Genomic DNA, 18,237 nt, shown 5'->3' with positions numbered 1-18,237 from the left:
GTAGCAATTACAAATCTGTCTTTTTTGGTTGTTACAAAAGAGTCCAAAGCATTTAAGAACAACAATGCAAAGACTTTTTGTTTAGCAGATAAAATACTCTTTACACAAAGCTGACACAAATGCTGAACAATGGCTGAATCCCCACTCATTTAGGCATAAAATGAAAAGAAGTGTAAATGTAGCAGCCAAGCCTACAGCAGCTCTGATTAGATCAAACAAAAATTCCTATAAATGACTGATACATCACTGATGTATATTACATTAAATTATTGGCAGAATTTCTGAAAAGATGATACATCACTGATGTACATTACATTAAATTAATGGCAGAATTTCTGAAAAGATGATACATCACTGATGTACATTACATTAAATTAATGGCAGAATTTAAACTCAAAGTAGGACTTTGACAGTCATCACTACAAAACAAATTTAAAAGTGGCATTATCCCACATGAGAACTGGAAATAGCTGTTTAAGATATGGTTACTTGATGGTATCAACAAATTCCTCTCTTGTCATTGTAAAGTAGTCTTAACCTTTGTCATTGCAAAGTAGTCTTAACCTTTGTCATTGTAAAGTAGTCTTAATGCAAAGTAGTCTTAACCTTTGTCATTGTAAAGTAGTCTTAACCTTTGTCATTGCAAAGTAGTCTTAACCTTTGTCATTATAAAGTAGTCTTAACCTTTGTCATTGCAAAGTAGTCTTAACCTTTGTCATTCTAAAGTAGTCTTAACCATACCAGAGTAATTTCTAGATACTCATTGGGAGGGGCCAAAGTATTTGTCCAAACACGAGTACAACCGTTTAAGTATGGAAATAGCTAGGCTCGATGAAACCAGAAACCAGAGGAAATGAATTTATAGTAAAAGACAGAAAGCAAACCAGATCGAGGCTAAAGCAACACTATAACTATCCTTTAGTATACCTCACTGCATGCTTCATGTATGATTTTGCCAGCATTACATACCTATACAGGACCATTTAGTCTGAAATTTCATTGATGATAATTTTCAAATGGATATTAAAATTCAGTGTTATGTAATAAAGAAATATATGCATGTTGTAAAAAAAAATTTTACTTTGAATAAAATCTTCAGATTCAAATAACTATTCAGGCTTTAAGATGTTAATTTATCTTAGGACCATAAAAACTTTCTAGGGAAAATACTGAAACAAGAAAATCTCATCCCAAATGTATTGTAGCTCTGTAATTCATACATTCATGGAAAATAAAGTGGCAAAGAGGAGGAAATTGTGTAAATGCTAATTAAATCAATCTTCATCACTACTCCATGTATCCTGAGTCACTCTTGTTCTTGTAGTTTGCTGCTGCTGGTTAACAGTAGGCAGCTCCTCTTCCTCTTCATCACTCAAGTCATTATTAAATAACTGGTTGGGAGTCCAAGTAATAAAGTTCCTGTCACCACTGTAAGAATATACATTCATAGACACTGGGTTAAACAAAACTCCATACACAGTAGAAAAATGTCCTTCCAAAACATTAACCAAGTCTCCAGATAGGACATTATATGTAACAATTCTAGATTTACTAGGCACAAATACCAAATCAGGATATGTATAAGAAGAAACTGCAATTCGCATAGTACGTTTTAAATCAGTATAAGTCTCACCATAAAACACATTCATGTTTTCTCCAGTGCTTGAGTTCCACAACTTCAAATCACCATCATAACTAAACGTCAAAAGCCATAAACCATCAGAGGTAAAACATAGTGATGTAATACGACTTCTGTGGGCAACTGGTGTCTTTTTCAGTCTTTTCTTTGCGTGTTTCTTTTCTAACACAGAATTATCTTGCATGTCCAAGGCCATTAAACATGCCTTTGCTGATCGAACATCCCACATCTTCACTGCCTGATCTTTACCGCCTGACACTAGTATATGCTGATTTCTTGGAGACCACTGAGTAAGCTGCACACGTTCGGCATGTGCTACAATTCTATGAGTAGATGAACCAGTCCGTAGATCACAGAGTATAATCTCTCCTGTAAATATTAAAGTTGCAAAACATAGATAGTAGACATTTGTAATAAAGTAAAATTACATAATGTACAAATATTAATGCAAATAAATGATTGTATTTCATACATTTGTTGAAACAGAATAGCCAGTTGAAAGAAAGTTGTATACATATCCCCTTATGACATGGACTAAGCTACAAAACTTACTACACAAAATTGATAATTAATAAAAAATCATAATATATTTTGTCAAAAACAAAACTACTTTATCTACTGGAAAATTAGACACTACTTATAAACAAACTCTTCATAACTGGGGATCAGTGTATAAGTAATAAGTAACTGGCACAATTCAAAAGAGAAAAATTCTTAATAGTATTTGATACCCTATAAAACCTATTATGCTAGTCTAGTAGTGCAACTTGCATGATTAATCAACGTTTACTGTGCTAACAATATGTATGTATTGCTAAAACAACATGTCCCCTGCCAGCTTTTGCTGAGTAAAATTTCAAAGACGACACCATTATAATTCTTGCAAAGATAGGGAATAAGTTTGAATGAAGGCACTTCAACTTATTATGGGGAACTGCTATAAAAGGATACCTTCCTTTCATGTACTGTGGTGAAGAAAAGTCCGTTCCCTTAGCCATTCAGAGAATGTACACGAATCCACTGACTATGAAACACTGAAGCAGTTGAACAAGTAACTAATGGAAGACCCAACAGCTGTTGCACGGTGAGGACAAATGGGAACAAAGGAGTAAGAAGCAGGTATTTTTCTTGAGCAAAGAGTAGTTTCAATATTCTAATATCGTTAAGAAAGTGATCATAAAGTTATTGTTGTTGGCAATAAAAGATTTGAGTACAAAATGTGCAGTTAATGAAATATGCAAAATAAATATGAGAATAAAAGTGCTTAGTAAGTCAGTATTCATGAATTAGTATTTCCTAAAGATATTGTATCTTATCAACAAAAACGACTGTCCATAAGGTTGACACAAAATATTTCAGCAACAGTGCTTACGGTGGTGCTATATAATCTACAAGCTACCTCTTATAAAAAAAAAAGTATAGAGGGAAGTTAATTGCAAATAGTGAGCATAGGTTTTGAGAATTCAGTATGGGGAACACGGTTGTAGTTGGTTAGTCAGACAAGGGGATTGTGAAGGGGATTTGAATCAGAGGTATGAAAGTGGGGAGATAAATGAGAAGGAATGTGGTGAGGATGCTTGAAATATGGATAATCAGGTAGATGCAGCAGTGAATGTGTATATGCATGGAACCCAAGGGGAAATGGTGACGTTTGTAAGAGTGAATGATAGTGGGTATTGTAGCTTAGTTGTTATGGGGGCACAGGTTTCCCTAGTGAGTGGGTCAGTGGTAAAATGACAAATTTTCTAAGACAATTTGTATTTTTTATACAAACCTGAGGTCTTAACAATAGGATAATTTCTAGTACCTAGCTGGATCCGATTAAATCGCAGATGAAAGCAAGGAATCTTGTGAGATCTGGCAATGCGTGCGTATATAGGGTGAAGAGTGGTCAAGGACCATGCACCCATGCCACAGCATCAGTCTTTCCCAACTCAGGATGTCTGAGCAAGACAGAGGGGTGGCTAGAGGTGGGCAGTACAATGTTAAGACCTCAGGTTTGTAGCTATGAAAAATACAAATTGTCTTAGAAAATTTGTCATTTGTTCATATGTGAGAAAACCTTCGAGCTTAACAACAGGATAGACTTATACTTGGAGGGAGGGACAGACATCTTAAACTGGCTGGGGGCCTACCCACCAGTCCAGCTCCAGAAGAAATAACTTCCGGAGAGGGACTGATGTCTGTGAGAAGCTAGATACGTTGACATCTAACCACCCAGACACCGAGTGACGCACAATGATATATGGGAGAATCATTGCATAGGGAACAAAAGAGAAACTTTGACTGTCCAATAACAAACTAAAACACTAGGGTTTGTTACCACTCCCTACTCCCCCTTGCCAAGGAGAGGAGCATATACAACCGAATGGAGGGTTCGCAATTTGCATATCAAGCAACCAAACTATCAGTATGACTACCTTACTCACCTGTATCAGACCAGTCCAGCGAATGACGTGTCTATTCCTCAACCCGCCTGAAGGAAGAAGGATAGGTACAAGAGAAAGAAAGAGACCAGCCAACTCACTCATTCTCTCATGCACACAATCATTTTAGGTAAGATACAAATGTGCCCTGTTAAGGGCAATGATAAGTTACATAATCTGTTGGGCAGTCACCACAGGACCTAGGGAAAACATGTCCATAGATTTGTGGGCAACATCCTTACGATAGAAAGAGGTTAACGTGGATTGGCGTAACCAAGTACCAGCACTCAGCACTCCATGTACAGCCAAGTTCTTTTTGAAAGCCAGAGAGGGACTAATAACCCTAACGTCATGCGCTCTAGCCTGCATAGACGTGGCGGCGGAATCATCAAGAGTCAAGTATGTCTTTCTGATGGCTTCCCGTATCCAAAAAGAGATAGTATTCTTTGACACCTCCTTCTTTGTACGTCCTGTACTAACAAAAAGTCTGCGGCAGCCTGGTCTAAGGTGCCGTGTCCTTTTAAGATAGCAACGCAGAGCCCTGACAGGACACAACAAAAGCTCTTGAGCATCACCGCCCACAAAGTGATGGCATAGAAAAGGAGGTGAACCTATCATCGTGCACAGAGCAATTCTGGGTCTTAGCCAAGAATTCCAGAGCAAATTTGAAGGACACTGACTCCCAACCCCTGGTGTGCTACATCACAACTCAGACCGTGCAGCTCCCCACTCTCTTCGAAGATGCAAGGCCAGGAGAAAAACCGTCTTGAGCGTCAAGTCCCTGTCAGATGAACCATGCAAAGGCTCATATGGACCCTTAGTGAAACTTCTCAGAACCAAGGAAACATCCCACATCGGAGGCTTGAGCTCCCTAGGAGAACTTGATTGCTCTAACCCCTTAACTAGCAAAGAAAGTTCTCAGGATGAGGAGATGTCGATACCCCTAAGATGTAACACTAAACTCAGGGCTGCCCTGTAGCATCTAATGGCAGAAACGGACAAACGTTTCTCATCTCTGAGGAAGGTAAAAAAGTCGGCTATGTGCTGAATAGAGGTTCCGAATGGAGAAAAACCCCATTTACGACACCAATCACAGTAAATCGCCCATTTGCCTTGGTAAACTGCAGAGGTCGATCTTCTGAGACTGCTGGACACATGCCCTGCTGTCCTCTGAGACAAGCTTCTTGCTCGGAGGAGATACTTGATGGCCTCCAACTGTGAAGACAGAGATTCTACTGACTGGTGGAACCTTTCTACATGCGGCTGACACAGATGCCGCCAAGGGGGAATTTCCCTTGGAACCTCTGATAACAATGACAGATCTGGAAACCATTCCGCCTGAGGCCACAGAGGTGCTACCACAGCCCCCCACCCCCCGAGGGAGGTGTCTGAAAACGGAAGGAAGTCCGGAGGGAGAGAATGTAGAAGAGGAACACCCTTCAAGAGATTTTGGTCGTCCAACAACCAACGAAGGTCTTCTCTCACTTCCAGCGACAGAGGAACTATTAACAGGGGCGAGTCCCCCGCCAGAGACCAGAATTCCCTCAGCCTCCATTGTAGAGACTGAAGATGAAGACGCCCATGAGGGACCAGCTTCTCCAGAGAAGACAAAATTCCCAGAAGAACCAGCCACTGATGAGCTGACTGATGTGGTTCTGGCAGAAAGTTATGTGCCACCACTCGCAACTTCTCTAACCCCTGATCCAGTGGGAAAATTCTTGAAACCGCCGTATCGATGACCATGCCCAGGTAGAGAATCCTTTGACTGGGTACAAGGTTTGACTTCTCTTGGTTGACCACGATGCCCAGTTTCAGACAAAGCCGAAGCAGACAATCTCTGTCCTGCAGCAGCTTTTACCCTGGAACCTTCCAGGACCAACCAATCATTGAGGTACCTCAGCAAATGGATCCCCTGAGCATGGGCCCAACTGTGGTCAGCCCGAAGCACAGGACTTTGAACTCAAAGACCTTGTCTCCGAGAGAGAAGCGAAGGAACTTCCTAGACATTGGATGAATAGGGATCTGGAAGTATGCGTCCCTCAAATCCATCGACAGCATGAAGTCACCTTCCCTCACAGCTGCCAATACTGAGCGCAGGGTCTCCATCTTGAACCTAGTCTTCCTAATGATAGCCCTGCCACTTGGCCCACTGGCCCGCCAGGCACCCCCCACCTGTGGCCCAGGAGAGGGAGAGGCACCTAATCTACTAACGACCTCCTTTACCGTCCACTGACCTAGGCTGGGACGAACGAGAAGGCCCTGCCGAAACCGAACTCCTTGACAGCCTACCAGGCAACAACCTTTGTGACTGCTGCTGGCCAGGGGGAGGAGGTGGAGCTTGGATGTCTCCGAGGACGAGACTCTGACTTAGACACAGCCTGGCACACTAGTCTGTCCTTGGTGTCAGCCTGGCGCTGGTCTATCGCATCCTCCAGCTTGGTCCGAGGGAACAGAAATTGTGATTCCAAAAGATCCCCGTTCCTCAATGCCAGCAAGGACTCAGGGTCAACCTATCTTTCCATCCTGGATAAAGCCGCGTCTCTTCTAATCAGGAGAAGGTTAGCCCATAAATTAACACTAAGGTGAGCAAGATATGAGAACATCTTGCCTCCAGACTGCAACAAACTGGCAAGAGAGGAAGCACTCACCAACCCCTCTGGGGACCTGTCAGAAGCTATCTTGGCAATGACCGCCAACCAGAAGTCCAGCCAAGAAACCGTCTGCAACACGGAGGCTGCCGTAGACTCCAAAGCTGAGGCATCCTGTGGAGACAAGGATGGAGCCACTGACCTCACCTGCTCCAAAGCCAATCCTGGATTCAGACGAATGACGTCGAGGTTAAGATGACGTGACATCAAGTATGCAGAGTTCGTAGCACAGTACTTTCTGTGCCTCATGATAGGTGGGGAAAGCAACTTGGCAGAGCCCCTACAGTGAAGCGATCCGTCCTGATCTGAAACAGAGGCGTTAACCTTATGTAAGACCGACTGGACATGCCCCGACAAGGGAAGTTGAAACAATGACTTGGGATCCTGCGTAGCTCCCAGCAAGGCTTCCAACCACGAGGGAGTGAAAGACTACCGAGCCTGAGTTCTACTCCAAATTGTTGAACCAACGAATGAGATCAACAACTTCTGTAAAGGAAGACAAAAATTCTTGCTTGTCTCCCTCCTCCTGCTCTAGCAATGGAGCCTGACGACGAGAGGGATGTGCAAGCTTATCTAAAGCCTCTTCCTCTTGTAAATAAACAGAAGAAGCAGCAGCCAATCAGCCCGAAACACCAACTAACCTGTCTGGGCTGGATCCAAGCTCCAACTCCTGTGACGAACCAACCACAACACTAGGGACATCACTTCACATTCTCCCAACAGATGACTCTCGAACATGGCCACGTACAAGCACGTGCGGGGCGGATGCACGTTTGCTCGAAAGAGAATGAGAATCCCCCGGAGTCAAACCCCTGGAAGTACCAGGGAGAGGGGCAGGCAAACATTCCTGCTGTACTAACTCCGCGTTCACAACCTTCGACCTCTTGACAGGCTCCTTGAGATCCTTACGGCGACAAATAGGCCCTGGAGAAGGAAGCACCTGCAACATGTGCATGAATGTGGGAGGTTGCAACACACTCGCAACTCGATGCAGAGGACGAAGCAGCCACTGCAGATTGCACAGGGGAAGAAACACTAACACTCAGTAACACTAACACTCGCAGAAACACGGGTGTGCTGCTCCTCACTCGCAGACCGAAGGAAGAGTAGAAACTCTACAATGCTCCCTCTTACTATAAAATAACTTCCACTGCTCTCCAGACCACGCACGGCATTCCGTGCAGGGATTCATTATTGTACAAAAGTTAGAACAGCACCTACTACAAGTGATGTGAGGATCCGTCACCGATGAAGCCAAAAAACGAGAACATGGAAAACCTGGAGTTCCAGGGCACACACATTGAGGAGGCCATAATAAAAGCACACACGCATACACAAAAACACAAGTGAAAATGGGCAATGAACCGGGTAAAGGCCGAGAGAGGTCAGCCACAACTCTCGTCCAGGCGGTTAAAGAAAAGACTGATGCTGGGGCGTGGGTGCATGGTCCTTGACCACGTTTCACCTGATATACGCACGCATTGCCAGATCTCACAAAGAAAGGGAATGAAAGGGAATGAAAGAGAAAATCGAAGACTGCATGATAGAGGGGTTAATGCTAGGGTAGAGATGGTTGATAAGGCATGCAATGCGGATAAGTCTGGGGAGGGGATGGATGCGACAAATAGTTTGTGTGGGTTTGAGTTGATAGAGTTAAGTGAAATTTCGACAGGAGGCGAACAAAGTAGTAAGGAAGTGATCAGCAGTATGAATGAGTCTCTTCAGGAGTTTGGCAGGAATATAGATGAGGTGAATGATTTGGTGGCAGAGTTACGGGAGATATTGGGGCAAGATTTAGAAGGGTAAATGAGACTAGATGGGATTTGGGAGGACAGTAACAAGGGAAGTAGAGTGAGTTTGAATGGAAGCAGTATGGAAGGAGTGAATAACAATGCGACTGAAAGAGTGTATGAGGGGCCTCGAACATGATCCAGGGGGCCAGTATCTGAACATCCCTGGGTTTTAAGGAAAGCAATATAGTGTGGATGTTGTTAGTATGTGAGGAGATGTTAAATGTAATGGGAAGAATATGGAGGAGTGATGTAGTAGTTGCATTTGACAACGTTCTCAAGGGCCGCTTGTGTGGGTGTGTGTGTGTGTGTGTGTGTGTGTGTGTGTGTGTGTGTATGTGTGTGTGTGTGATGTGGTGTGTGTGAGAGAGAGAGAGAGAGAGAGAGCGAGAGAGAGAAGAGACTGAGTGGGGAGACCGTTATACTGAAGAACGAAAGTCTCTCGACACTGCAAAGAGAGAGAGAGAGAGTGGCTGGTTGTTCGGTTGTTGTCTCGTTAGGTTGTTTGTGTTTGTGTGAATGGATAGTTAGCGAGTGGTTTGCTTGTTGGGGGATTGTCTGCTGGTGTGGTTGCCGGGTCAGTCAGTCAGTCTGTGATGAGCAGTCATAGAGGACAGTGGTTTAGGCAGAGTTTATTGATGGTCAGTTGTTATTTGGTATTTCTTTTTATTGATATTGAGATTGCATGGTTGTGCGTGTGTCTGTCTGGTTGTTATTGAGCTGAAGAGTGTTTGTTGTACTTGATTTTGTGTTTTGATGTTTGTGAGTTGTTTGTTGGGCACAGTGTTGGTGTTTGTGGATTGTTGTGCTGGTTTTGAGTTGTTGCATAATTTGTCATGTGGTGCTTGTCTGTCTTTGTGTATTGAAATTCAGCAGTTGCTGTGTCTCAATGACTGTATCCAGCGGACGGCACAGCATCTCAACCTGAGTGTCTCAAGTGTTTGTGTTTTATGCGTTCTGTACCTCGTTAAGCCAATTGTCCTGCGTGTATTTAGTAATGTAAAGGGGAAAGTGTGGCTGTGGGAAAATTTGTCAGTCGAAACGACTAATGTGAATGTGGGAGATCTCGTTGCTTGCATTTGTTTTTTGCTTGTGATCCCTCCACACTACCACTTACCCAGAAACTCTCTCTCTCTCTCCTATCAATATTTTTCTGTTTTTATCTCTATGCTGTTACAGTACTTTTTTTCTCTGCTTTCTATCTTTTTATTGAATATGAATTTGTTATATTGGTGAAAATATCTGAATCTTTCATTTTGTGTTAATGTAAAAAAAATGACATATGCCTATAATTTGTAAAATGATGTATGGCAATAATTTGTAAGTGTCGAAAAACTGGCATTTGATTGTCACCACACACATCGCCCACCTTCACTGTGGAATATTAGCCTAATCATGCAATATAACTAAACATAAAAGAACTTTGCATGCTTGCTTACAGAGGGTGCACCAACAATAGTTTACGGTTGCTACCTCAATAATGTAAGTGAACTGAAAAGTTTGCTAATTTCCTCCTATAAATGTTAATTTCTTTTTTATAAGAGGTGGCTTGCAGATTATAGCACACCACTGTAAACAATGTTACTAAAATGTTTTGTATCAATCTTGTGGACAATCATGTCTGCTGATAAGATACTTCATTTATAGGAATAGTAATTCATAAGGTACTAACATACTAAGCACTTTTATTCTCATATTTATTTCGCATATTTCATTGACTAGAAATTTTACTAACCCAGTATTGTAAACAATAAAAACTTCACAATAATTCTTTTAACAATATTAGAATATGGAGACTTTACTCTGCTCAAGAAAAATACCTGCTTCTCAGTCTTCCTTCCTGTTCCCATATGCCTTTACGGTGTGACATCTGTTGGGTCTTCCATTAGTTACTTGTTCAACTGCTTTGGTGTTTCATAGTCAGCTGATTCGTGTTCACTCTGGATGGCTAAGCTAAGGGAATGGACTTTTGTTCATGAAAATACATTGCAACACAGACAAATTTGTACCTGGTAGGCTACCACAGTAGTACCAAGTTTGAGTGAAATCCATTCAGTTGTGATGAAAAGGTGTGACAGGAACTCATGTCATGGGCAGGCAACAAATCTCCTTTTATGAGCGAGTATTCCTTCAATTATCCAGAACTTGGCATTATCCGACACATCCAGACCAGTGATCAAGGCTCCAAAATATGGGGTACATAAAAAAAAAAAATGCTCTCCAATGGTTGGCAATGTTGTGTGGTCCAGGAAAATGTTGGTAACACTGATTCCACTCAAACAGACTGAGAAAGTGTTCTGGCAGGGTGGTATGCCTCAAGAAGTTTCCTAGGTGGGAAAAGGGGGGCGATTTCTGGGTTCCATGGGAGAGGAGGTGCAGCATGGCTGTGTAGAGAAAGGGTAGTTTTGAAAGGTGGGTGCTCAGCTGGGAGGCAGTTTCCTTGGATGGAAGGGGGTGGAGATGCAGTGTTTGATGGGTAGAGAGGACTAGGTAGATGTCTTACTTGATACAACTTGTTTTGTTTCATGTTGTTACACTGATGACTTTACAGGCAGTCCCTAGGTTACAGCCATCTCAATTTACAGCAAATCCATACTTGCATATAGCGATTTTTCAAATATATTAAGTATTAAATCGGTAACATGTTCCGGTTGATGTTCCAGAGTTACAGTGCAGTAAGTGCTGTAACTAAAGTCTCTTGTTTTCATGATGATCAAGGTTATGGCGATTTCCGACTTATGGCACACCGCTGGAACAGAACCCCTGCTGTAATCCGGGGACTACCTTATTTATATTTTATGCTATTCACATTTATATCTATACAGGTAGTCCCTGGTTATCGGGATTCTGTTCCCCCCACGATAACTGAAAATTGGCAATAACACCACCGATATCTGGTTATTGGCACCAATAAGAGGGGATCGGCAGCACTGTTAAATGGGGATCAGCACTGGTCTTGGCGCCGATAAATTGAGATCGTGCAGCGGCGCTGAAAATCCAGTTATTGATGTAGCTAGACAAGTCCCGAAAGATAAACAATCCGAAAAATAAATAATCATGTGTATGGGGTACATGAGAGAGAGAGAGAGAGAGAGAGAGAGAGAGAGAGAGAGAGAGAGAGAGAGAGAGAGAGAGAGAGAGAGAGAGAGAGAGAGAGAGAGATGAAATATCTATGCAGATAAAATATTCTCTTGTGTATGCTTGGTAATATACTTACAGCCAACTAAACTTTTAATTAAATACTGTACATTAAATAAAGCAAAGCAAAACAGAAAAATGGCAAAGGTGATTATTATACTTTGAAACACACACATGAATCCACATGGATGAAGCGATTATTGTAAACATATGACATAAACAACCGAATTGGGAAACAGCTGATTGCTAATGTCATTTACCATAACTATTGAGCTTTTTTAAGAGCTCTGTTAAAATTGCCAAGTTGTTAAACCCTGCAGATTTGCAATGGTGGCTTCCATTAGTAAAAATAAAATACATTTTTGTTCACCCCTCATGCACTGGAGATCTCAAGAAAGAATACTAGTAAATTAAAGCTTCAGGTTATAGCCGAGGCTGAATAAAACAAATAACGGCCAGGCGGTTAAGTGATGTTCGGGACTGGAGAACTTGCTTATACAATGAAGTAATATGTGCACGTTTTCAACCAAACTTCGTTAATTTATGATAAAAGGTATCTCTGAATGAAATCTCTTCTAACAAATAATGGCATTGAAGATATCGATAATACTCAAATCAGCTGAGATTTTGAGAATTTAACAATATCAAATGCAAATGATGTACATGATGATGTTTATCTGTAATACAGTAACAATATGATAATAGTAATATATAGTACTGTAATTGGATACAAGCAAAACTACCTTTATTTAAGTCATCATTATTATAAATGTAGTTGTACTGTTTAATTTTTGCAAATAATTAATTTCCTCCAAAAAACATTTTAGTTTTGTAATTTAGATGTCATCCTATACTACAGATATGGGCTAAATAAATGAAAATTTGCCATGATTTTTTACCTTGTCTTATCTAAAGTCGTCTTATATGCAGAAATATATAGATATATATATATATATATATATATTATATATATATATATATATATATACAGGGGGTCCTCGAGTTACGACGTTGATCCGTTCTTACGATGCGTCGTAACACGATTTTCAGCGTAAGTCGGAAAATTGAAAAATACCACATGATTTAATGTAAATACCTATCAATAACAACGAGAGAACAAGTCCTTACCTTTATTAGTTTGATTGGCTTGCACACTGGAGAGGAAGCTGCGGTGCTGGAGAGACTGGGGGAGGTTAGTGAAGAGAAAAAGAACCTGCCAGAAAGTTGTGGAAGATTGCTGAGGCAGGTGATTCTTGGGAGGGGGTGGGGCGGGGCAGAACATACTACTGGAGAGTGTTGGGCAGGTGAGTCTTTAGGTGAGGCAGAACCTACAGAAGGTGCTGGAGATACTGGGGCAGGTGAGTCTGGGTTAGCAGAACATTCAGAAGGTGCTGGAGATTGTGGGGCAGGCGAGTCTGGATTAGCAGAGGCAGCTGAGGTAGAGGGTACAGGATCTCCTGCAGGCCTCTCTACCTTCTTAAAATACTGCTCCAGGTTAGTCTGAACAGAGAGCGACCTCTTTTCATCCAAGATCTCCTTGTAACACTGCATCAACAAATCCATGACGCCTCTGGAAACCCTAGTGAACCTGTCCAAGTTGGGATCCTGAGCCTCAAAAGTTGACAACGCTTGCTGCAACTCTGCAAAACCTCTTATCAAGTCCTGCCTTGTGAAAGCCTTAGGCTCTGGGGTGGGTGCTTCTTCTTCTTCCTCTATCATCTGCTTCTCCAGTTGTATCAGGTCCTCAGCAGATAACTCCTCGCCATGAGACTCCAGCAGCTCTGTAACATCATCAACCTCCATCTCCAAATTGATTTCCTTACTCAGGGCAACAACGTTCTTGACAACTAGCTGAACTGTGTCCTCAAACCCATGGAAATCATTCACAAATTGAGGACAAATTTTCTTCCAGACACCATTCATGTTTGTTTGCTTAACCTCCTCCCAGGAATTAGCAATGTTCTTTACAGCATCAAGGATGTTGTAGGATTTCCAAAAGTCCTTCAGAGTCAAGTCCTTCTTGGTTTCAGTTGCCTGTAAAGCCATAGCAATTGTCCTTCGTAGGTAGTAGGCCTTGAACGAAGCAATCACTCCTTGGGTCCATAGGCTGTAAAAGGGCCGTGGTATTAGGTGGAAGGTAAACCACCTTGACATTAAGGTTGAAGTCTCCCAGCTGGGCAGGGTGTCCAGGGGGCATTGTCCAGCACTAGCAACACCTTAAAGGGGATACCCTTGGAGGCGCAATACTGCTCCACACTTGGAACAAAATGGTTTACAAACCAGTCCTCAAACACTGCAAGTGTCACCCATGCCTTCTTGTTGGACTTCCAAATTACTGGTAGTTGACCCTTCCAAATGCCCTTGAGTGCCCTTGGATTTTCAACCTGATACACCAACAAGGGCTTCAGTTTGAAGTCGCCAGCAGCATTACCCCCAAGAAGTAAAGTTAGCCTCTCCTTTCTGGCTTTATGACCGGGTGCTGACTTCTCCTCCTTGGCGATGTAAGTGCGGTTAGGCATACGTTTTCCAAAACAAAACCTGTCTCGTCTACGTTAAAACACTTGCTGAGCAGAATAACCCCCCTCCTTAATTATCTCAGACAACGCTTTAGGAAATTCACTCGCTGCTTTCTCATCCCCACTAGCAGCTTCACCTTGCAATTTAAGGTTATGGTAATTGGCCCGAGCCTTAAATCGCATAAACCAACCCCTACTAGCCACAAACTCTTCACTTTCACTTCCCTCCCCCTTTTCTTTTTTCAACGCTTCAAACAATCTTTTCGCCTTCTCCTGAATCACCATAAGGCTGACTGGGATACGCCGTTGATTTTGGTCTTCCAACCAAAGCACCAATAACCTTTCCATTTCAATTATTAGACCACTACGCTGCTTAGTTATCACTGTCGCTTTCATAGGAGCAGATCCTTTCACATGTTCAACGATGCGCTCTTTATCTTTGATAATGGTAGCAACGGTCGAACGGCTAAGGCCAAGCGAGCGGCCAATGTTTGTTGGCGTTTCTCCCTTCTCAGATCGCTTTATAATGTCCACTTTAATTTCCATGGTGATGGCCTTTCTTTTCTTCGATGCACTACCATCAGAAGAGTCCGCCTTGCGCTTGGGAGCCATAACAAAGAGCAAAAAGTTACAAAAACGATACAACACGAGGGAGAGAGAGCAGTGTAAACAACCAAAATGGCGTATGGGCGAGGAATGAGCCGTAGCGAAGCGACGCCCGTCCTCTCCCCCACAAAGCGTATTCTTCCGCCGTGCGCCCGGAACTAGTTCGGTTTTTTGTTTACGTTCTTGTCTTACGACGCTAAACCGCGTAAGACGGAACGACGCAAAATATTATTTTTTATATTTTTATGGGGCGCGTTCGTAACCACGAAACATCGTAAGTCGAGACCAGCGTAATCCGAGGACTTACTGTATATATATATATATATATATATATATATATATTATATATATATATATATATATATATATATATATATAAGGATTTTGACGAAGGAAAATCTATTTCTGGGTGATTGGCTCGTGTCGCCCTATGAAACGGATCCTTAATATCATTCTTTCTAGGTAAAATTAACCTAAAATTACCAGAGAGAAAAAACAAAATTAAGAAAATGTCAGTAAAACTGACTCGCTCACTCTTAAAAAGAAGTGTCGGTATGGTAATAGGGGCGAGTGGGAACACTACCACGAGACATTCACCAATTAGAACTTCCAATCAGAATCCCCACAAGAGAGAGCTGATACCAACGGGCGATGCGGCCAAGCTACTACTACTACTAGAGGACGCCACGGACAGCAGCGCCCCTAGCGGACATTCCTTAATCTAAAAACTCTTGTCCTGCCATGGGGGGGCAAACAATACAGGGTGGGTTTCATAGGGCGACACGAGCCAATCACCCAGAAATAGATTTTTCCTTCGTTCAAAAAATTCCCTTTTCTGGGCTCAGCTCGTGTCGGCCTATGAAAGAGTACCAGAGAAACAGACAAGATGGGAAAAAAGGACAAATGAAAAGCAGTTGTAAAATGAGGGATATAATATAAGTAAATCAATTACAGCATATAAACTAAGTACTTAAGCCTAACTTATCCTAAACAGTAACATAAAAGAAAGTTAGTAATGTAAAGTACTTAAAATTACAGTAAACATAGTAATTATAATAATGCAGTGTAATATTAACAAAATAGATTTACTTAGATAAATTATTTACAAAATATACAAAACACATTGTGTCCTACCCTAGCATAAAAATAAGGGTAGGTACACTGAAGTACATTACCAGTACAAAGTGTGGATGTCCCTAGCAAAAAAATAAGGGACAATCCACTAGTATGATTTCAGCGGCTAAGGCTAGGATATCCGAGTAGCATGGCGATAGGGTGAGGCATGTTGGATGAGATAGGTAGAAAGGAGACCTGGATCTGTACTACGACTACTATACAGTATCAGGAGAAACAATGTTTCCCGCTGCTACTGCTGAAAATTTTAAAGATTCCAAGGACTTTAGATAATGACGTTTAAAGACTGTCGGAGATTTCCATCCAGTATACTTTTTAAGATCCTCAAAGTTCATATGTTTGAAAGTAATTAATTGAGGTGGCTACTCCCCTGATGTCATGTGCTTTGGGAATGAATCAGGATTGGCTTGTTTAATGAAGTAAAGGATTGTTGTCTAATACCTTTTACTGACAAAGTACCACCTTTTTCTCTCATGAAGAGAGAACCTGAGGATCTTGAGGATGTACGAGATAGAAAGGCTCTTAAAGTTGATACTGGGCAGAGAGAAGGGTCTTGGGGAAGTGGGATGACTTTCCAAGGGGCCCACCTTGCAAGAGGATCCTCATTTTTAGCCAAAAAAACTACGATCCGGAGCAAGCAGAACTTCTCCTGAGGGGAGGAATTCCACATGACCCGCATCTCTGGATAGAGCCGACAGTTCTGAAATTCTAGCTCCTGAAGCTAGGCTTAATAAGAATAATGTCTTTCTAAGAAGCATTATGAATGTACAAGACGAGTTGTCAGTATCTGAAGCTAGTTTGAGGACATCATTTAAGAACCATGAAACTGCAGTAGGCCTTTGAGAAGGTCTAAGTCTAGCACAGGCTTTAGGAATAGACGTGAAATAAGATTCAGTCAGATCTATCTGAAAACCTAACTGAAAGATCTTCTTCAAAGCCGATTTATGAGTAGTAATAGTGCTAGCTGCTAAACCTTTTTCAAACAAGGATCTGAAAAAGGATATAGCTAGATTAACTGTCATGGTTGTAGTGTTTGATTCTTTCAGGAAGGATGCTAATTTTTTAACAGCTGAGTCATATTGTCTAATAGTTGACTCTCTCTTATCTGATTCTAGGAAGAGAATATTTTGTGGATCAATATTAGCATCTTTATTAGCCGCAAACTTCATGAAGTCCATAAAGTTAGGGTCTGAAGAATTCCTGAGGAAGCGAACACAGTCCTCATTTGTACTGATTGTGACAGCTTGGGATTGGGAATCCGTTGAGGTCGGAGACCCAATTCCAGAAGAAGAGGATACCAGTTGCTCTTGGGCCAGTCCGGTGCAATCAGAGCTACTATTCCCTTGAAAGTCCTCAGCTTGCTTAGACTTTCAAGAGAAGATTCACTGGAGGAAAAACATAAATTTTTCTCCACTGATCCCAATCTAACGACAGGGCGTCCGTGGCATAAGCCAGAGGGTCCAGGTTGGGGGCCACATAGCAAGGGAGCTTGTGGTTCGCTTGTGAGGCGAAGAGATCTACTTGGAGACCTGGGACTCTCCGGCATATCCACTGGAATGACCCGTCGTCTAGGGACCATTCTGATTCCAGAGGAACTGACCGGGACAAAGCGTCTGCTATCACATTTCTTACCCCCGCCAGGTGAGTGGCGGACAGATGCCATTTGTGTTTGTTTGCTAGGGCAAAGATGGCTATCATGACATGGTTCACATGCTTGGATTTGGACCCTCCCCTGTTGATGCAATGAACTACCACTGCACTGTCCAAAACTAGCCTTAGATGAGACTTTTTCGGGGAAGCAGTCTCTTCAAGGTAAGAAATACTGCCATTGCTTCCAGAACGTTTATGTGGAGCTGGCGAAATTGAACTGACCAAGTCCCCTGAACCTGTTTGAACTGAGAATATCCCCCCCACCCGGACAGGGAGGCATCCGTTGTGAATGGTTAACACTGGAAGGGGATATTGAAGGGGTACCCGCTTGCTAAGTTCTTTACTTTTGACCATGGACGGAGTTGATTGCGAAGGATCTGTGGAATTACTGACAACTTGTCTCGAGATTTGGTGTTTGCTCTCGATCGCCAAACTCGATTTATATCTTTTAGCCTTGCTTTCAGGAGGATATCTGTTACCGAAGCAAACTGAAGGGACCCTAGGATTCTTTCCTGGTTTCTCCTTGATGTTGTTTGCATTTGAGAAATTGCCTGACAGATTTTGCTATTTCCTTCCGTTTGGCCACTGGAATTGACAGATTGTGGGAAGACAAATCCCATTGGATTCCCAGCCACTGAAACGAGACTCCGGGGTAAGTCTGGATTTCGTTTTGTTTATCTGGAACCCCAG

At 42.2% G+C, this 18,237-nt stretch overlaps 1 protein-coding gene across 6 annotated transcripts in view; it reads right to left on the bottom strand.

Annotated features, from left to right (window-relative positions):
- Positions 1–1,183: 1,183 nt before the first annotated feature.
- The window catches only part of LOC135198629 (DNA excision repair protein ERCC-8-like), a 201,661-nt gene continuing 184,607 nt past the window's right edge, over positions 1,184–18,237 (bottom strand). For all 6 annotated transcript variants that reach the window (XM_064226389.1, XM_064226393.1, XM_064226395.1 and 3 more), the window contains one exon: positions 1,184–2,008. In XM_064226389.1, the coding sequence (XP_064082459.1) occupies positions 1,275–2,008 (734 nt within the window). In that variant the 3' untranslated portion in view covers positions 1,184–1,274. The remainder of the gene's footprint in view (positions 2,009–18,237) is intronic.

This window comes from Macrobrachium nipponense, chromosome 22, assembly GCF_015104395.2.
Source record: "Macrobrachium nipponense isolate FS-2020 chromosome 22, ASM1510439v2, whole genome shotgun sequence".
NCBI classification, from domain to species: domain Eukaryota; kingdom Metazoa; phylum Arthropoda; class Malacostraca; order Decapoda; family Palaemonidae; genus Macrobrachium; species Macrobrachium nipponense.
Note: the sequence above shows the minus strand (reverse complement) of the source record. Positions and strands in the feature narration are given on the sequence as shown.